Below are 21,332 nucleotides of genomic sequence, written 5' to 3' on the forward strand. Positions count from 1 at the left end.
GAAATGAAACATTTGTGGTGAACATCACCGCTAATTATAGTCAATCAAAACAAACAGCACAGAAAGCTGCGCTTACATCAATTCCCACAGTGTTTAGGATCCGCATAATTTCTTGCTGTCTGATTCTTCATTTGAGGGCAGAGAACCTCTTGACATACAAGAGTGGAGAATAAAACTAACAGGTTTGTTGCATTTTAGGCTTGCAGGAAGAGTATTAAGAGGAGATATGGGCTGAAAAATTGCATTTTTCTTCAGCAAAATATTTTTAGTGATTGTGATAACCAAATTATGCTCAAATACTATATATTCAGGGCGTAAAAAATTATGCCACAATACTAAGCGTAAGCTGGTGAAAAAATTTAACCCAGTCGTAGTGCAAATAACTGCAAATTTATGTATGGAATGTTTGCAAAAATTCTTCTGTGTATGTATGCGTGGGAAAAGTATGGGTGCTTAGTGTGGGGGAACTATGATTACATGAAATTTTCAGAGTATGACAGTTCTCAGAAAGTCTTTTCATGCTAGCCCTTCTTTGGGGGATTGCACTTTGAAGGAACATTGTTCTCTGTGGACAATATCTTTTTGTCAAAAAACAGCCTTGCAGGGCAGCTGACGGATTTTTGCAACTTGTCCATTTTTGAATTTGAGTCTCTACAATACAGTATAAAAGAGTGGCGGGCAGTTCTTGCAATGCTATAGCGCTCTAACTTTGTCACTGTGCACATAAGTGTGTCATATTTAACCTACCATGTCTTGATTAGATAACTTTATCACCAATTTCAACCTTGCGGTGTGCTGAAATTTTTCCTGCACAATCTATGAAACAGCTCAAAACTGCAGAGAGAGAGAGAGAGAGAGAAAACATTTATTTGTCATCAGATTGGGCGACTTCCTCGCAGGGTGGAGCCCTTAGTTCAGGGCCCCATTGGCCCGCGCCACTCCGCGTGCCCGCCGGATCAGCCGTCGCTGCTCTTGCGGGTCTGAGCTGGTCAGCGCAGTCTCCCAGGAGGAAGGTGAAGGTGAAGGAATACGGGAGTAGCCCGGAGGATGTGGGCACTCCCAGGTGCAATGATATATTGTGGGCTTTGCTCCACAATAGGGACAGTATGAGGGATATTGTGTGGGGTGGAAGAGGTGAAGATAAAAGAGGCAGGGAAATGAATTAGTTTGAAGCTGTCGCCACGCAACGGCATCTTCTCGATTAAGGGAATTATGTGGTGCAGGGAAGTGTCTCCTGGTATCTCTGTAATATTGTAGAGTTTCAGTGTAGTTCAGTGGTTCTGTCGGTGCGTTGTCTGGGTTGGACAGCTCTTCCAATGGCGCCCGGTTAGCGAGCTCTCGGGCTACCGCATTAGCGCGTTCATTGCCATGGAGAGAGGCGTGTCCAGGCGTCCAGATGATACGCACCCTGTGTAACGCTGTGGGGTGTAATGATGTAAGGATGCGGTGTGTGTAGGGTGTCACCCTCCCTTGTGCCGAAGTCCTGCAGGCGGTCTGAGAATCAGTGACCACTGTGATAGGTCCATCCGGTGCCGGCATGGTTGAAGCGTGTACGATGGCTAGGGCAATAGCAGCCTCTTCCGCCGTGCCACAGTCCACAGTGTTGAGCGTGGCCGAAGCTCTCAGAATGTCTGCACTATCTAGTACGACTAGACATAGGGCACGTTTCCGTGGGTAGCAGGCCACGTCGGTGTATAGGACTGGAGTGTTTGATGTGTCATCGCCAAATAGGCGAGCCAGGGATTGTGCTCTTGCCTTTCGTCGACCTTTATGACGGTCAGGGTGCATATTCCGGGGAATTGGGGCCACGTGAATTTTGTTGCGAATGCTAAGCGGAAGAAGTGTGCGGTTTTCCTGTTGTGGTTCTCTCGGTGTTTGGTATCCTAGCCGGGATAGAATGTGGCACCCTTGCATTGTTCGTTGCAGACGTTGCAATTGGCTGTTCAGATGACCTTCAACTAGTTCGCGGATGGTGTTGTGCACTCCCAGTCGTAGTAGCAGCTGCGTAGACGCATGTTGGGGTAGTCCGAGCGCTGCCTTTAGTGCCGTACGGAGGAGGGTGTCCATCTGGTGCATCTCAGTCTGAGTCAGATTATGATAGGGGAGGTGGTAGGTTAATCGGCTGATTATGAGGGCTTGCACAATTTGGAGTACGTCTTTTTCTTTCAGTCCTTGTCGGCGGTTTGTAATGCGCTTTATCATGTGCGTTATTTGGGTAAGTTGTTGGCGGAGAACGTGTAGGGTATGTGTGGCCTTCCCGTTGTGTTGTATGTGAAGGCCAAGTACACGTAGTCTGTCTACCCTTGGAATAACGTTGCCACTGAGATGCAATGTGATGGCTGGTGGAATATTGGTCCTGTTCCGTTTTTTAAATACAAGCAGGAGCTCCGACTTCTCAGCTGCGCATGTGAGTCCTCCGGCTGTTGCATACTCTTGAACTATATTGACGGCTTCCTGTAGTGCGTCTTGAATGGCGCCGTCTGACCCTGTGGTCACCCAGATTGTAATATCATCGGCGTACAGGGCGTGCTGCACGTTCGGAAGTTTGTCGAGGAGTGGTGGTAGCTTTGCCATTGCCACGTTGAACAGGGTGGGTGAGAGAACCGAACCCTGGGGAGTCCCTCTGCCGGAAAGTTTTATGATATCCGACCGAATATCACCTAGGCCGATGGTGGCTGTTCGGTCCGATAAAAAGGCTCGGACATAATCATAGATGCGCTTTCCGCATCGGGAGAATGCAAGGTTGTTTAGAATGAGGTCATGTGAGACGTTATCAAAGGCTCCTTTGAGGTCCAACGCCAGAATGGCTCTTGTTTGAGCTTTACTTGGACTATCCACAACATCCTCCTTAACTTGTAGGAGTATGTCCTGTGCAGACAGACCTGGACGATAGCCGAATAAGGTATTGGGAAAGAATTGGTTCGCTTCGAGGTGAGGCTGGAGACGATTTAGAACTACGTGCTCGAAGAGCTTGCCCACACACGAAGTTAGGGAAATGGGTCTGAGATTTTGGAGGGACAGCGGTTTCCCGGGTTTCGGAATTAAGGTGATATCGGCGTGTCGCCATTCCTGTGGAAGCGTTCCGTTTTTCCAATTGTCGTTGTAGTATACAGTGAGTTGCCGTATGGCCTGGTCGTCGAGGTTGCGTAGCAGTGCATAGTGAATGCCGTCTGCTCCGGGCGCTGTGTTTCGTCTTATGCCGTGTAGGGCTGCCCTCACTTCTGTCTCGGTAATATCGCCGTCCAATTGGGTTTCTTCCTCGTGTGGATAGTCTTTGACTCCGGTCGGTCGCCTGTAGCAATGTATCTTTGTTGCAGTGTTCGGAGGAGCGCGTCATCATCCATTTGTTCTTTGTGGATGATAGTGCGGACTGTGTTCGTTGTGTGCGTTCTTGTGTGCGTTGGGTTGAGTAATGCTCTGAGGAGGGACCACGTTTTGGAACTACTTAGTGTGCCATTAAGGCGGTCGCAGAGGTTGTGCCAATTGCTATTAGTGAGGCTGGTGGCGTATTCTTCAGCTTCTGCTGTGATCCGGGCGATTCTTTGTTTCAGCCTACGGTTGTGCCTCTGCCTCTTCCATCGTTTGGTCAGGCCTCTTCGAGCCTCCCAGAGGTGGAGCAGATGTCTGTCCACATCCGGTGTCTCCGTTGTTGCAGTAAGTTGCTTGGTGGCTGCTTTAAAATCTGCTTGTAGCTGTTGTGTCCACTCGCGTAGAGATGGCGGGTCGTGTTGTTCAGATTTGGTTCTGTTGCGCCGGAAAGTGTCCCAGTTGGTTATTTTAATTGAACGTTCTGGGGTGCGTATGGCTACCAGTTGGACTTCTGTGGCTAGAATGCTGTGGTCACTGCCCAGAGTCTCCATAAGGTTGTCCCAGGAGCATTGAGTTAACCCCTTGACCATTGTTAGGTCAGGGCAGGTATCCCTGCTTACGCTGTTGCCCGTTCTGGTAGGTGTGTCAGGTTCTGTCAGCAGAGTGAATTGATGAAGGTTCATGGCGTGGGCTAGACGGCGGCCTTTTGGTGTTTCTGTTTGGTACCCCCAGGCCGGGTGGGACGCATTGAAATCTCCCAGAACAATCAATTTTTTGGCTTGTTTACTGGCGGCCGAAAAAAGTTGCCCGAAGTCGTCTCGTCGCGATTTGGGTGCACTGTAGATATTAAGTAAAAACAAGCTGGTTTCATATCGATTCCTAGGTACAATTTCTAAGAGCACATGCGGAATGTGGGAGCTGTCGAGCGTGTGCTCGATCACTGTGATTTGTTTGGACACAAGGGTGGCAGCTAGTGGTTGTTTGGTGGTGTCATGCTTGTCAGTGTATGCATTGTATCCAGTGAGTGTGGGAGTGCAATGTACTTCTTGAAGTGCTATAACGTCTGGTGGGTGAGGACGTGTGGCTAGGAACTGTGTGAGGGAACCCTTCTTCCTTCGGTACCCTCTACAATTCCATTGCCACACCCGGAAGGTGGTGGTAGTGCGCCTCTTAGGTTTCCTGGCCATGATTGGTTGATACCGCTTCGCTGGTGAGGGCAGGTGTTGTTGTACGAGCCGGGCGCGTATAAGGGTGTGACCTTCTTGGTTCTCTAGTGGCGTTAGTGTCATGTGGAAGGGAATCGTTTTGATGGCTGAAAGTTGAGCTAAAAGTTGCACTGATGAACTGTTTCATGTCAGTCATGGCTTGTTGCATGACCTGTTGTAGCATGTGCTTGACATCAGCCATGATCTCTTCCTTCATTTTTTGCATCTCCGCTCTTAAAACAGTCGCCATTTCCTCTATCATTTCGCGCACTTCTGGTTTGGTGCAGGAATTGTGAGGGAGTTTCTCAGGTGCGAGTGTGTGTGTCTGGGTGAGTGAAAGCGTCGCTGTGGGAGACAGTTTGTTTTGTTTGTTTGCTTGCTGTGCGGACGGAGGTGAAGGAAGAGCGGAGGAAAGAGGGGGAAACTGCGCTGACCAACTCACCGCTGTTGCCTTCCTGGTGTGATGGTCGGGCGTTTTCGTCCACGCGGCCTGAGGTTCCTTCGATGGCTGTGTCTGCTGCGTCAGGCTGCGGCTCCCAGATCGGCTTCGACCACGTGGGTGCTTCTGGTCCTTAGACGGCCTGCGGACCCTGGACCTACTGCGACTTTGGGACTGGCTGTGTCCCCGGGATCGGTAGCGAGGACGACCACGTGTTGCATCAGTAGTCGCAGGTGCCGCACCGTTGAATGTCGTTACCTTTCTGGACTGCTTGTCGTGCTGGAGTGGTTGCTCCACCGTTTTCTGCGGCTCTCGGAATACGTGCCTCTTGTTAAAGGGTTTGCGTTGCCTTACAGGACATCGAGAGTCAGTGGCGGGGTGCTCACCACCACAATGAAAACATTTCAGCGTGCAATCATGTCCTTCGGAGGGGTTGGAAGTTCCGCACGCAGCACACCGGGGTTTATCCGGGGTTGGGCAAACATCCGCTCGATGACCCGTGGAGAGGCACACGCTGCACAGCTGCTGTCGGGGTTTATGAATGTAGCACCGGTATTCTGCTCCGTAATAGTAGATGTACCGGGGAACCCGAATGCCAGAGAACGTGATGATGGCCGTGGCTGAATTTCCCATCATTCTTGCATGCAGGACCTGAGCCATCGGTGATCGGATATTTGTCATCAGCGTTGTCGGCGTTGTGTTCTTCTCTATGCCGGAGATGACTCCTTTGCAGGAAGCATCCGGAGCAGCCACATAGGCCTGAACCTCGTACTGCTTGTTTTCCAGGCATATAGACTTGATCAGCTGTAGTCTTGCCGCTAGTTCTTCGTCCGGTGTGCTGACCACTGCGACGTTCTGCTCTCAGCGTATGCGGATGGTTAGCTGGTGGAGCGTGCTCTCGTTTAATTGAGCCGCTGTGCCTATAGCTCTGGCTATAGAGTGCTGCGGCCACTCTCCGAGATTCAGTCCATCTCTCGGTCGGAAGACCACTTTCAAGTCGTCGATCGGTAGCGGGGGCAGCTGCGAGCTCTTATTGCGCAATCTCAGATGTGGGTGGTCCTGCTGTGCGGGTTCGGTGTTGGGTGGCAAGCTCGACGTAGCTTGAACCTGTTTCTTGCGCTTTCGGGCCAACTCAAATTCACAACTCAAATTCAGCGGGAACAGAAATTCAGGTTCAGAGCAAACACTTGAAAAGAGTGAAGAAACATGTAAATGTTTTTCTTATTTTCTGCTCAAATACAAAACTAATGAATATTCTGTTTAGATTTCCCAACTGTTTCAAGTACCTGATTGAAAATCATTGGTACATTCAACTGATCCCTACTGAGCTCTGACTGATTGCAATGATGTGGAGCGTGCTCTTGATATGAACTAGAGAAAGTGTGACCAAGCCGAACGTGCAGCTGCTCGCCAGAGCTATCGGACCTCGGAAGAAGAAACACATCTGCATATCTGTTCTAAACAAACAAGATGCACAGGTGCCACCACATTGCCGGGACTGACGCCACGGCAAAAATGCAAGCTGTAGAGCCGCGTGACTAGAACTCTGCCAGATTGTAGCGTTCTGTTTCGACCAGCTGAATGCAACACACATTGGTGTGTTTCCCCTGAAATTTTCTGATGATATCTCCCCTTCCTTCCCCTTGCCCACGGAACAGAAAGTTTCAGGAAGTGGGCTTCGAAAGAGTGACATGGACAGGGAAAGCTTGAATGTGAAAGCAAGGCTAGGGCTAGTGGCGGACCAAAGCGGGGGAGAAGCGGGAAGCGGGGGAATTGAGGAGATCCCCACTCCCTTGCACAGAACATTGCGACCCCACTCATAGTACCTCCACCTCATTCTGGGTTGTGTTAACCATAACTGATGAGGAGGGATCAGCGCTAAAAATTCCACAGATAAAGATGGGACGAGCATGTGCATGAAAGCTTAGGAGACATGTTGCTCCCCACCAGACCTTTGTATTGCGAAGAGTTTCTCATTTTTGGTACTTGACCGAATCATCGACCACGCTGCATGGAAGAAAAGCGTTACGAAAATATTATGACTAGCTTGTCAAGGAAACTCATAATAAGCACCCCCTCCCCCATTTTTTTTCTTTTTCTTTCCCTTGTCTCTGACTTTCATTATGTTAATAAACTTGAGAAGAGCTTGCTGTTAGGCTAGTTTGTGCAGGCTGTTACGAATGAAAACAGCGGAAAAAACGGGACAAGAAAAAAAGCCCTACAGAAAACTGATTTTCGCATGGCAAAATATATCAAGGGTGGGGGTACTGGGCCAGGGAAGCTAAGAAACTGCCACAACAAACAGGTGGTAGGGCAGGTAGGTGAATGGCCTCGAAGTCCCCACAGAAACAGAAATATAGGAATGTTAGGGGCTGCCACGCCCTTCAACAACCCGGTGATTGTTGAAGACTGCGTTAGTGACAAACGGAAAATAATTTTAAGAAGGGGAGTGGGTTGATGGATACGAGAAGGGAGGAGGGGGAGGGGTCGCGCATAAAAGGCATCAAGAACGAAGTTGGCAGACAATTAAGGACATAGGGAGAGCGTCTCGTCACTGCCCGATCACTCAACACCAGACAGCCGTGGCCAATTGCCTAGCTGAGGATTCCCTACCCTGTTGTAACACGTGCTGTTTAATTGCTGCGGAGAGCCCGTGCTAACTAATTGTCTTGGAAATTTTCAGAATAAACGGGTGTCAGGAGACCTGACACTTTCAAATCTCTCAAAGCTACTGGCCCTTATTTTACTGCGAACTACAGATGCCGTAATTTTCTTAAAGGCTTCTAAACAGGAAGCAGCCGTGCTTCCTACTGTCTGCCTCATCAGTCTCTCGATGTGATTAAAAAACAATATGTGCTGCATGATGACTACAATGCCATGATCACAAGTTACTTCCAAACATCTCTTCAAATAAACCGGACAGCAGGTCACCGAAAGTGAAGTGAAACTTGCATTATATGATACTATCGAAATTCTAACGCAAAGCTTCGTTGCTTTATTTTTAAATCTAGAATAATAAAGCATGCCCACAACTACGAAAGCTCGGTTAAATGATAGGAAACTTGCAAAATAGTGCCCGCTCTCTGCCGTACATAGCCGTGGCTGTACCACGCACTAGAAGGTCTGGCTGGAAAACAACGGTGATCTCCATTGTTACGTGGGCTGCAACAAGTCTGGCTTGGAAACGAGAAAAAACAAAGTGTCCAAATGGGCAGGCGAAAACAGATTGAAAGTGAACCCCAACAAAAGTTGTGTGCTTTTCACAAGAAACAAAGGGCTCATTGCAGATCCCAATATCTAAATGTATGGTCAGCAAATACCTGTGAACAAAGAGGACAAGTTCTTAGGCATCATACTTGACTCTAAGCTAACTTTTATTCCACACATTAAGTATCGCAAGGTGAAACGCTTAAAAACAACGAACATACTGAAAATTTTATCCCACACAACATGGGGCAGTGACAGGAACTGCTTAATGAATCTTTACAAGAATCTGATTCGATCACGATTGGACTGTGGTGTTATCGACCATTCTGTTGCCCCGAGCGCGCTAAAAATGCTAGATCCCATCTACCGTCTAGGGATCTGACTGGCCACTGGCGCTTTCAGAACAAGTCCCATTGAAAGTTAGAATCAAATGAGTGGTCACTCCATCTGCAGAGAACATACATCAGCCGAACATATTTTCTGAAAGTTCACTCTAATCGTCAACATCCGTGTTTTAATACTGTTATCGATATGACCTGTGCTACACTCTTTCATAATCGTCCCTCTGTAAGACAGCTCTTTTCACTATGTGTGAGGGAGCTTAGCATTGAAATGGATGTCCCACTCCTCAAACTCCCAACCTGTGGTAAATGTGGCGAGAGGCTGACCATCCTTCACGTCCTCCTAGAGTGTCTGGAAGCCGAACCTGAGAGAAAGAAACATTTTCCCCTAGCATACCAGCAGCACATGCCCCTTCATCCTGTAATGTTCCTCGGCCCAGAACCACTCTTTGACACCAACACAGTCCTAGCTTTCTTGAAAGATGTGTTACATGTTATTAGCCCCATACATTCGTAGCGCTTCCTCTCTTCAGAGGATGCTGTTGTGATAATTGTTTCATATAGCATATTGCTCTAGGCCCTTGTGTTTCAAGGGCTCTGGTGAGGCAGTAGTGCTACAGCCAATTTTAGCATCTTACATATTTTGTAACATTCTTTTGCAATGCAGTTTCATGCTCGTAGTACCCATCATTCGTCATCGCCATAATCTTACTACACATCAATTCTACGCACTTTATAGCAACTATATTTAAGGCCCCTTTACAGCCACAACACGTCAATTTCATAGAAGTTATAACTCCACTGCAAACTTATCAACACTGGCTTGGTGCTATTTGGCCATACCTGGCAGTTGCGCCACTAAACACCGCACATTAAATTTTTTGAATGTTTTTCAACACAGTTTTTAGCGCTGTTTGTTTTTTCAAGTCATGTCTCAGCTAGGTCATCGACATACATTAAATATATAAATGCATCAGTTCGTAAATGCAATTTTAGTTTTTTTTTTAATATCACCATTTTTAAAAATAGCATACGGATTGTAGGATAATTTGATCTGAAGTAGCTACACACTTTAGCATTCTGTCACTATAAATATTAGTCATATCATTCTCATGAACATCTCGGAACACATTCTTGCCAGTTGTTAGTGCCTTCAAGAGCATTCTTATTCAGGGAGAGTGCTAGGAGTTTGTCTTTGCTTGGTGTACAACCACTCTCCACACACAAATGCACACACACGCATGCACGAATGCATGCACAGGCACACACACTGAAGTGGCTATACCCCTTAGCAATGAAATACGTCAGAAATTAAGCAGTGTTGTTTCGGCAACAGAAAAACAATTATCCTCGTTTAAAGGACTGACAACCAATTTACATGGTACCCATTTTTGTTTAGTTAAATGGAAGGCTTACCGGTCGGAGTGTCTAATAAGAAGTGCGAACACGGAAAACGGCGTGGAATATTTTTTATCAGAATTTTCAGATCCTTGGTGAGAATGTAGTCATTCACTGGAAGCATGCTGAAAACGCACGCAGAGAGAGAAAGAGAAAGTGAAGGAGTTGTCGGTGGACCCCCCCCCCCCCCTCATAGAGTTTCATATTTGTATAACAAGAGGGAAATCTGGCACTGCGATCGTTCAACCATCATGGGAATGATGGTAAGTAGGAGCTACGGATTGGCATTCTGTTGACTGGCAAACTAGCCTACAAGTATTTTTTGGCAGTTTTGGTTTTGCTCCAAGCGCAATTGCTATAACCTGCAGTGGGACACTGCAACGCAAAGCTCTTTGTCTTTGTTCTGTTGCTCGAAGTGGCGATAGCGCACTGGGCCAGCGGCTGGGACGATGTTTGTGTCGCGGTGTGGTGTCGAAGCCCTGACGAGAAAGTGACGGCATCGTAAACGTTAAAAGAACATGTTTTGACCATTTGGACCTTGGTTTGTTAAGTGTGTTAGGTTGGCGTTGTAGCGTTACGTGCTTTATGAAACTTCAGAATAGGAAAAAGAAGGCACCACTGAAACAAGGCATAGACAGTTGTACTTCTAGTGGCTTGACAATCAAATTTTATTGAGGGCTTCATTATGCATTGCTCGTTTATGTGCTCATTGAAATGCGTGTTTTAGGACTTTGAGAACACAAACTTACTTGTGGTACGAAAGGTTGTTGCTTCCTGGCTGTAGTCTAGTGTCACAAAATGGATAAGCACAAAGCCACGCCATAACGCTTTGGAAGTGGTACATCAGTATAAAATATAATGAAGCATACTCGTAGGAGGCCACAAGCGTCCTAGCTAGCACTGCAGCAGATGTGCTTAAAAGTACTTGAAGACGTTCAGCAATCATGACAGCCGACGCAGCCATTCGAAAGAGCGAGAGAGTTCGCAAGTGCCTGTCGTCTGCGATTTGCGTTGCAGCGAGCAGGCGTCGTAGCAGACGACACTTATGGCATTCCTCTCAAGGGTGCAACACTTTCTCACAATGCAACATTTTTATTTCCATAAATACTTGAAGAGTACTTATATATAAGTACATGCACGGTTGTTATTGCTGTTGTAGAAATAAATAAATAATTATTCTTTGGCGTTAAATTGAGAACAGAATCGCACAAGAATGCAAACCCTGGTGTGCCCTGTTTTAAGCCATGCTTCGATCTCAAACTCATACAAAGTTTATGTAACGTGTTGTACATTATATAAGATATTGCAGAAATAAAATTAGATTTTACACGATAATATTTAAGTATAGCTTTGTTTACTGCACCGTAAGCAAACGCCATTAGTCTAAATATCGAAGTCAGTCCGAAGCCTGTACTTCCCATCATTCCCATGTAGGTTGAGGCAACGCTCATGAGAGCCCCCGTAGACACTAGTGCCACATTTCCCTCTAGGGTACTTATTTAGAAACTCTATGCCCCCTCCCTTCCCCGAAATTAATTATAGGCTATGCCATTGCTAACATGCACAGCCAGAGCGCTCGGAAACGACCAGCCGAATGTACCATATGTATGACATGGTTGCTGGATGTGAGAGTTTTAGGTCCATTTGGGTTGCAGTTTGACTAAATTAATAATGCAGGACTCGACACACATGTCACGTTTCCTCATTATCGAAAATAGTAAAATGTAAGGAGGCCAATGGCTGGCCTTACAAATAAGATTGCAAATAAGATTGTGCTTGATTTGTCAAATAAAAATAAATTGTGCAAAATAAGTCGGAATATTTCTTAGATTGTTCTATTGCTGGTGGCCAGTTCTTGCTCCTTTTCTCCATTTGCTTTGTTTTCTTGCTTTCTGTAGTTCCTGCACAAGTTCCAGGCAGAGTGCAGGCGACGCGGCACTGTGCTCAAGTTGTTGCCTCGTTGCTTCACCAAGCGCCAGGAAAACAAGTCACAGTACAACTTCCGTGAGCGCTGCATCTACTGGCATGTGGCTTGGATCTTCCCTGCTGCTCACGTCAAGGTCCATGAGAGCCAGAGGTGCATTTTCAGCCTATTCTTTTGCAGTGTGCCTATACATATGCTCTGTTTCATGTTGTGGGGCTTCGGGCTAACATGCCCGGACCCGGCTAGCTAAGGTCTAAGGAGACACATAGCTCGTCCCCACTCCGCAGCGCGGCGGGTTCGCTGACTCACCGGCAAGGCGTAGAGACGACTCCAGCCGTGGCACCAATGAATGGGGGTTCATTCCCTGTTATGTACAAAATGCGCGTACAATACAGGAATACGGCACTGGGGTGGCAGTCGCAGACTACGGGTGAAAGCTCCCGGGAAGTCTGCTCCGCCACGCTGGCCACTCCGAGCAGGTTCGCCACACAGAAGGAGGCCACCTTGCTCAGAGGGGCGCGGGACCAAATGGGTCCGCACGTCTAACAGCCAAGAGCACCGAAAGTCCATCTGTCCGGGCGAAAGCGCCCGCGCACCTCCGATGCTGAAGGAGAGAGAAGCTGAAGAGAGGGCGAGAGGGGCCCGCTCCTCGGGCACTGTTTTTATGCGCGGCGCACGACGTAACGTGTGCCGCGCGTGCACGCAGCAGACTCCGCGTTGCACCGGCGCCAGCGGCCGCGGGGAATGTACGCTATCCAAAATAAGGCTTGGAACTGCGTGTCCCCAGCGATCGCGCGGGCGAATGGCCCAAGTCGCGCGTGAACAGGAGACAGGGGTCCAAAAGGGGACCCCACATTATGTAGCAGGCAATGCTACAAGGGCTAGAAAGACTGCAGTCACTGCTCGCATTTGTGACCAGAAAATAGTGCATCACAGATGAAAGATACAGGTATGCATAATGTAATTCGATGTAACTTTTATGCCGCAACATATGACATTTATTATACATAGAAGGCATTGCAGGCATGATTCTGTTCACTTAAAGGGATACAGAATAAAAAATTTGTTGTCAATATTTCTGGCTCCAATGATAGCTATCACACTGAGAGTGACCAAAGCAACACTGATTCTGAGAGCAGAAATGAGCAAAAAGTAGCTTTTTCAATGAATATTTTTCACATCACCGCGCCTAGCGGCATCCTCTGAAGGCTCTGGCAAAACTGGATGTCATAACACACTAATCAGAACGATTCGCGTCCGAGTTAGTGGGCTGGGGCACCCGCCGAGGTGACGGCCAAGAGTTCTTGCCCCCCGGCGGCTTCCTTGGCCTGCTGGACTGCCCAGAATTGGTCTTCCAGGTTCAAGCTGAGCAGCGCGGCCTGCCATCGCATGCAGAGGCTGTCGGGGGAGGTCTCGTTCTCATTGTCGTGTATTAGTCCCTGGCATTCCCATAGCATGTGTTCTAGCATGGCTCTGTTGCCACACACTTTGCATCTATCTGTAGTGTATATGTCTGGACAAATAGTGTGCATTAGTATCGGACTCTTGTATGATTTGGTTTGTTGTTGTAACAACTGGACAGTTTGCGATCTACTGAGTTGTGGATGGGGTGGTGGATAAGTGCATCTTTGCATCTTGTAATGGTTGGCGATGTTGTTGAACCTGGTCATTCTGTCTTCCCAATCCTATACTTCGGAGGGCCCTGTTGAGGGGTCTACGTTCTTCGCAGCTTGGAAAGGGAGTCCTCGAGCTACGTTGTGTGCCGTCGCGTTAGGGTTGTCCTCTCCCGTTGGATCAGGGGTGTGGGCTGGTATCCGTAGGATTTGGATGCATCTGTCTTCCCTTGTTGTTTTGCCTATTCTGAGTATGTTTAGCGCCTCAGGTGAGATCCGGCCATTTACGAAGTTGTGTACTGCCGTTTCCCCTTTAGTGTTAGTCTTTAGTGTTTCCCCTTTAGGTCTCCCCTTTAATATTAGTCTATACAGCAACAGCTAAGATTTTTCGGCCGAGCATGTTTGACCAGTGCCTTCTAGGTATTTCTCGACTGTTTTGACTGCTTCTTGTAGTCTCTGTTCAATCATTCTATCACTGCCATCGTTTATCTATAGCATGATGTCATCTGCATAGATTGTGTGGTTAAGTCCTTCGATTCTTTGTAATTTACTAGGAAGACCAATCAGAGCTAGGTTAAAGAGCATAGGCGATGAAACCGATCCCTGTGGTGTGCCTGCACTGCAAATAGGCACTTTCTCAGACGTGAGGTTTCCTACCGTGATTTTTGTTTCTCTGTCTGTTAAAAAGTTTCGTATATAGTTGTACGTCCGCTCGCCCAAGCCAAGGTTGCTGGTTTGGTGCAGTATGGTTTGGTGTGCCACATTGTTGAATGCCTTCTTGAGATCTAGCCTGAGGATGGCTCGAGTCGATCTCCCTGGTTCGTCTTGGTGCTTCAGTTGCGGCATGGCGTCTTGTGTAGACAGGTTTCTTTGAAATTCTATCGTCGTGTTTGGGAGTAAGTCATTGTCTTCTATGTAGTTGGTGGGTCTCGCTAGAAAGACATGCTCCATTAGTTTGCCCATGGAGGAAGGAAGTTAACGGTGCGGGTCTTAGATTCCCGAGTTGTAGTTGTTTGGAAGGCTTTTGTATTAGGATGACTTGTGCCGTCTTCCGGTGCTGTGGTATCTTTTCTTGTTTCCAGCACTCGTTGATATATTCTGTGAGTTCGCCAATAGACGCATCGTCCAGGTTTCCAAGCGTCTTGTTTGTAAGGGCGTCTGGGCCCGGTGCCGAGTTTGTGCAGCACTGCTGTTGTTTCTGCTTCGCTAAACTCTTCATCGAGGTCGAAGTTCTGTTCTCCCTCGTATTCGGGATGAATACATGGCGATGCCTGTGATATATATTTGAGTTCGACCTCTTTCAAAATTATTGCTCTGTTCCTTTATACGTGTATAGAATCTTGTGTATGTTTTGCCTGTGCACCGTTTTTGTTTCCTCTGGGTTAAGGAGATATTTGAGCAACCTCCATGTCTTGCTCGTGCTTAGTTGCTCATCCATCTCTGTACATAGTTCCTCCCATTGTCATCTGTGTAGCTGTTGTGCATATTGTTCTATTTCTTTGTTTAGTAAGGCTATCTTCCTTAATCTCTTGTTATGTTTCTGCGTCTTCGATCATTTCTGCAGCCCTTGTTTAGCCTCCCACATGTGTGAGAGCCTGCTGTCTATCGCTTCTAGCTGAGCTTTTTGTGGGATCACCTGGGTCGATTTGGAGGTGTCTCCTTTTAGGTTAACTGTCCACTGATCAGTGTTTGTAATGGTTTCTATGTTGCTCTCTTCTCTTATTTTCCTGAATTTCACCCAATCAACTAATTTGAGTTGATTACCCCTGCGTTTGTCGGGCCTCCATTGAGCTGGATTTCGATTATGGAGTGGTCACTCCCCAGGTCTGCCTGTGTATTTAGCCATCTTATTTGTATATTTTTAGCAAAGGTGAGGCCTGGTGTGGAGTTGTCACAGACGCTGTTACCTTGCCTTGTGGGCGTTGCTGGGTCCGTGACGAGGGTTAGATCTTCCTGTTGGGAGTCCAGCCATAGATTTTTGCCTTTGGTGTGGACATACTTGTACCCCCACATGGTGTGGGCGGCGTTAAAGTCTCCGCCTATTATCACCTTCCGGTCATCTGCTATGTTGAGCGTGCCTTTGAATAGTGTTAGGAATCTGTGTCTCTTGAACTTTAGACTGCTGTGTACGTTAAGAATAAATATACTACTACTTGTCTTCCTTGATGGTATAATTTCAATTAGTATGCTGTCTATGTCTGTGACTCGTATATCATGTTGTACAACCGTATGGTCTCTTCTGACTAGGGTGGTAGGCCCTTGGTTTCTGCTACAACATTGCCTATGGGTTGGTACCCTGATAGTCTGGCAAGACCATTAGTTCCTTGTAGAATTATTATGTCTGGTTTGTCTTTGGTTTTTAGGCATTGATACAGATTCGCCTATTTATTTTGGTAACTTCTGCAATTCCATTGCCGTATGGTATATCTACTTTTTTTTTTTTGTGCCTGGCCATGATTATGCTGTGATCTTAGAGGGCATCGGGCTTAGTATCGACGGCTTGAGTAGTAAGGGAGACTTGGAAGTTGCCTGGACTGTTTCTATTTCCTTTGCAGGGGCTACAGCGTCCATTCTTTCTTCTAACCTCGTTACTCTTGCGTTTATTTCTCGAACTGTTGCTGTATGGGTTGTAGTTGTTGTGCGACTATGCTGACCATGGCCGTCTTAATCGATCCTTCCATCTTTCTCATGCGCTCTTCTATCTTTTCCTCAAGTCTTGGTTCAAATTCTTCTAGGCATTCTTTTATATGCTAGCGGTTTTAGTTTTTTTGGGTCCGCTCCTGTTGTCCTCAATAATCTCTACGGTCTTGCGTTTAAGTTGAATATCGTTGTTTTTCTATGTTCGCATTCTCTTTCTCCATCGTGTTTGTTGTACCTTCGCTCTGTTTTCGTTTTTCAGCTTGATGGTTGTGAACTTATTCCTTTAATCTCTTATTCTCCTCGCTCAATACTACCATTTATTGTTTCATTGCTGCAACAATTTGTTTTAGCTGTGCCAGCTCTTCCTCTAATTTATGATTAGCTACAGCCTTCGCCTCAGTGCACTTCCCCGTGACCACGCTTGCCCAGCTCACCGTTGGTGTTCTCGTGGGGCCTCCAGGAGCAGAGGCTCCTGGACCTAGATCTGCTACGCCCTTCTTTCGAAGGTTTCGAAGGGGGTTCCTGCAGATTCTTCAAGATGCTTAAGCCTTGCGGCTCATCTTGCGTCGTGTAGTTTTCTTCTTCTTTGTCTCTTTCTTGTTTAATTTTTTCCCAGCGACGTTCCTTCACCAGGAAGGGGATCTTGCATCTTGCCTTGCATTCTCGATCTGCTGTAGGGTGATCCATGTAGCATAGCTGACACTTAGCCTTGCATTCATGGTTTTCTGGAGGGTCCACCAACCCGCATCTTCGGCAGATCTTGTCGTCGGGGTTAGGACACATGTCCGCTCTGTGTCCGAATCATCCACATTGGTAGCACATGTCCAGTGTAGGAGTTGAGGACGGACTTCGGGATGAAAAAAACTTGGGAGGGTTTATTTTACATTATTTACAGTGAGACGTCAATGAACAGTCTTAGAGTCATTACGGGCCGGCAGCAACTCGGACGCTGCGGCCCGTCGCAAGAAGTTCGAGAGAGGTGAATCAGGGAATGCTCTAGGAATCTCTGGAATGCTCTGGCATCCTCTTCCGCTGCTCCCGGTCTGCGTCTTTTAAACCCTTCGAGGTCTCGGCTTAAAACGACGTTCAGCCAATGGGCGAGCCTGCTCAGATGACGCCATTTTTGGCCAATGGTAGGCGCCCGTGCGATGGTGTCATACCCGGCGAAGAGAGTCGCCGCTTGGTCCCCCTGCGGTCTTGCCTTGCTGACTTACAACTCGCCGTCACAATAGCCAGGTGGGGGCGACGGCGGACCAAGGCGGGCAGGGTGCCTTACTTTCACGGTGCCTTACTTCTCCCTGCGGTCTTGCCTCGCTGGCTTGCAACGCGTCGGCACAATGGGCGTATGGGAGCTACGCTGCCAGGCCTTCCCGGTACATCACAGCCGTCTTGCTTAGGGACCCACTTTCCTTGTGACAGTGCCGGGCTATCCCCTCGTTTTCTGGAAGAGTCAAGCATTGAATACCTCCCCCGGCGGCACACGAAGTGGGGGTTGCGAACTTGTTTGCACGTGCGCTCCTCTGGAATGTGCTTTCAGTGTTTCTGCGCTCTTTACTTAACAGTGGCATGATTTGATGTGGTCTCCAGACCTTGAAGTAGGTGCAGGAAACAGCCCCATATCTAACACCAGTTGTTTCTTGTATAGCGTACGCTGCAACAAAGCTGCACCGTATCTCACGTAGCTTAGGACCTTGTATCCGTCAAACAGCAAAATCACGTTTGCTGTGTTGCCCATTCGCTTGGCGGCGATTGCTGCAGGATTTCTTGGAGTTATTACTTTTCTCACAATGTCTTCTGCAATGTCTTCCAGTCCTATTCCTCGGATCACTCCTTTGGATGTATTGTCCAGGGCCACTTCGTAAGCGCTGGCTTCATATTCCTGTGTATTCGTGCCGATGCAGACAATTTTCTTGTACTTGTCGGCGTGTTTTTCTGTGGGAGTACTGATCACTGTTATGTTCTGTTGATAGTTGATACATATTGTGTCTTGCTCTTGTGCCTCTTCGGGTAGGCTGGCTGCAGACAATGCTTTGGACAGTGTGGGTACTCGCGTAGTCAGAGACTTGAAAACCTCGTCTTGGTCTTACTATTATCTTGTGTTCCTCCTTGGGTAGATGTGGCATTCTGCTCGCTTTGGTGATCTGTTGTATGCGCCGCTCTATCTGTTTCTTGCCTTCTCCTGTCGACTGGCGTGGCACTTGTCACTGGGACGTTGAATCCTTGGCTTTACGTTGTGTAACTATAGCCTGTGCTATCCTCGTGCCGTGCCGACGCTTCTGTATCGGCACAATCAGGATAGAGATTGCAGGTGTCACAAAAGTGTTTAGGGCTTAGAAACTTCTGTAATAGAGTGAAATTTGTTTTTGTTCTGTCGGATGACCTTTAGGCTCAAGAGTATTCCCTTGAGATTTCACAGGACAACTGCGGACTCCTTTGACTCAAAGCTCCCTTCAACCAGGCCTCCATTTCTGTGCCCATGTGACAGCATGCGCCATCCCTTGAAGTAAAAGATATGGTTCAAAGGACTTTGAAGGTGCCTGTGTGACTGTGGTAAAAGACTCTGCTGTTGAGCACTTATCTCTTTGGGCTGAATCTCTGTGCATCTCTTGGCAGCTGAATCTTTAAGCCTGAATGTCAGAAGTGCACTGAAACCCATGCAGAGTAATACTTTTCAAAGCAAGCTTATGTCGTTGCTTTGCACACAAGAAACATTGCAAATATAATTCCTTCATCAATATTGTTCAGAAGTGCAGAGGGCCCACCCAGTATGCAGGTACAGTTAAACCTCGATATAGCAAACTTCAATATAATGAAATTCTCTACATAACAAAGTATTTAACTTCTCATAACCTCTTGTCCATAGAACACCATGTGTTTAAAACCTTTATGTAACAAAGTGTGTGTGTATGCAATTTCAATATAATGAAATTTCACTGCTGCCACAAAGGAATGCCGAGACAATAAATTGAAACTTCCGAGGACGCAGATGGTCAAATGATTGAATTACAAGTGGCTGGTTCTTAACGCAGCTCTCAAATCATGCGCAGCGTGACAAGAGGACCGCTAAAGCAGAGCCGCATCACGTTCCGTATAAAGTTCTAGTGCAATAAAATCCAAACGCGCCCTGTGCACTGTGTGCTTTAGGTGCGAGTGCAAGTGTGTGAGGGTGAGACAAGAAAGATGGTGGCTTCACAAGTGCCACCTTCCCGCTCAAGCAAAGGGAAAGAAGCTTGCGGTAGCGCAATCATGGGCACGCGAGGGGGCGGTAGTGGGCAGGGAGCAGGGGGTAAGTTTGTGCATGTCTTGATTTCTGGCATGTGTATCGGCCGTGGCTACGCATGGCTGTAAGCACGACAGAGTGCATATGCAGCCGCGCTCCCTGCTTTAGAGGTAATCTGCCGCATGTGCAAAGAGTTGGCGTGCCAAGAAGGCATGGCATCATGTAAGCTGTCTTCTCGTGCGTTTAGTATTGAAGATTGCGTAATCATGAGTTTCAGTGACCCGTTGGAGTGAGAGGCAGATAAAACGTTTGCTCCCCACTGCCGGCGCTTTCTATTATAGCGTCGTCCCAGTGCAGTGAACGCTATCGGCCGCGTGGGTAGAGTGCACGCAAAAGCATGGCTGGCTTTGCTCAATTCGTACTGTTGATGTGAAGATATCGTCAATGCGGCACGAAACCATACCATTCGTTGCTGACTTCCAAATTCATCAGAATTTATTGTTTTCTCATTGAAGTTTGCTTTTTTCGATTACCCGGTAATTCGGAAAATTCTGCGGCCTCTTTCCTTGTAAGAAAAATCAGTCGATGATGGTACTTATTTGCATAAAAGGTTAAATTTCAATACAATGAAATTTTGATATAATGAAGCAAATTGAAGATTTTACCGACTTCATTATATCGAGGTTTAACTATATTTCAGCTCATGCCTGGCCCAAGCTTGAGGTAAAGGCAAGTTGGGTGGCCAGAGCCAATACACACATCCCCTGAAATATTTTGAAACATGCTAGTTGTAGTTATTGAGGGCTTTTTGTTGGTGAATGCATTTTCGTTTTGGTCATAAAAGAATTTTGCTTTTCTTTTGTCACTTGTCTGATAAATCTAACTTCTGATCTGAAGAAATATCAGGGTGTCCACCAACCGGGAACACCAGAAATTCTCAGGGATTTTGAGTAGTCTGGAAATACTCATGGAATACTCAGCGAATTTGTGCTTCTATCAGGGAAGATTAGCTGTAATTTTATTGAAAGGGAACAAAAGTCGCTGTAATGCTGGCTCAAGTAAGAGAGAGGAATCGCAGCGAATTGTCTTTCATGCCATGTCATAGGCTGGAGGAGTTGCCAGTGTACAGTCAGCGGCCGACTTTCTTGATGCCCGATAATTCAGATGGCTTCGCGGCACCACTACGTACACCATAGAGCGTCTCTGAAAACGTATTTAAAATTTTGGACGCAAGAACCCTTTGCCGTCCGATTTTCCATACTTTTTACCATGGCCGAAGGTCCGAAACGGCATCAATCAAGATCACCACGGCTGCCGTTTTGAATGCCTCGAACCGGCACTCGCACGCAGATTCAGTGGCGGCCGTAGCCACCACCACCACAACGATAGGTCTAGCTGCTTTGACGTTCGCTATTAAGCTTCTTGCCGTTCGGTGCCATGTTTTTAATTGAAAGAATTGCTGCTATCAGCAATGGCACCGACTCCGCCTTTGTGGTCATCGTGATTCCATGGCTTCGACGTTTAGAAAGCACAATGCGTTGCATAAAGCCGGTTTCCGAAAGTTAGTTTTGCCTTAGTACAATCTTTCCATGCAGTGAAGCATATGCAAATGTATTGCGGTGAAGCAAACAAGTGTGGGAAGGGGCAATTCTTACGGGACACATTACGTTGAGACAAAGCGAAAAAAAAACAACAACACGAGGGCAAGAGAAGGAAATGAAGACGCATCGCTAGTTATGTAGTACCAACTAGCCCACCAGTCTGTTCTCTTGAACACATTATGTATTCCTTAATTATACACGCATGCACCCGCCATCTCCTGTCACAGTAGGAGCACCGATATGCCTAATAAGTGTACTGGCACTCCTTTAGAGCTTTTTTGGATGTGCCTGGGGCGACATAAGCCCATAAGGGCAATAAAAGATATGCATTCTTTTTTTCAAACTACCCAATTTTTTCGACGTTTTTGCGGCCCCTAGGGAGTTTGAAAAATGGGATGTTGACTGAATTGACCAAGAGGATGCTTCAAATGGTCT

The 21,332-nt window shown here is 47.1% G+C and overlaps 1 protein-coding gene across 3 annotated transcripts in view; it reads left to right on the forward strand.

The window, feature by feature from the left end:
* Positions 1-21,332, forward strand: part of LOC139054785 (box C/D snoRNA protein 1) — a 75,566-nt gene that overhangs the window by 5,489 nt on the left and 48,745 nt on the right. For all 3 annotated transcript variants that reach the window (XM_070532409.1, XM_070532402.1, XM_070532416.1), the window contains one exon: positions 11,798-11,976. In XM_070532409.1, coding sequence (XP_070388510.1) covers positions 11,798-11,976 — 179 coding nt within the window. The remainder of the gene's footprint in view (positions 1-11,797; positions 11,977-21,332) is intronic.

The sequence above is a fragment of the Dermacentor albipictus genome, chromosome 1, assembly GCF_038994185.2.
Source record: "Dermacentor albipictus isolate Rhodes 1998 colony chromosome 1, USDA_Dalb.pri_finalv2, whole genome shotgun sequence".
Classification (NCBI taxonomy): domain Eukaryota; kingdom Metazoa; phylum Arthropoda; class Arachnida; order Ixodida; family Ixodidae; genus Dermacentor; species Dermacentor albipictus.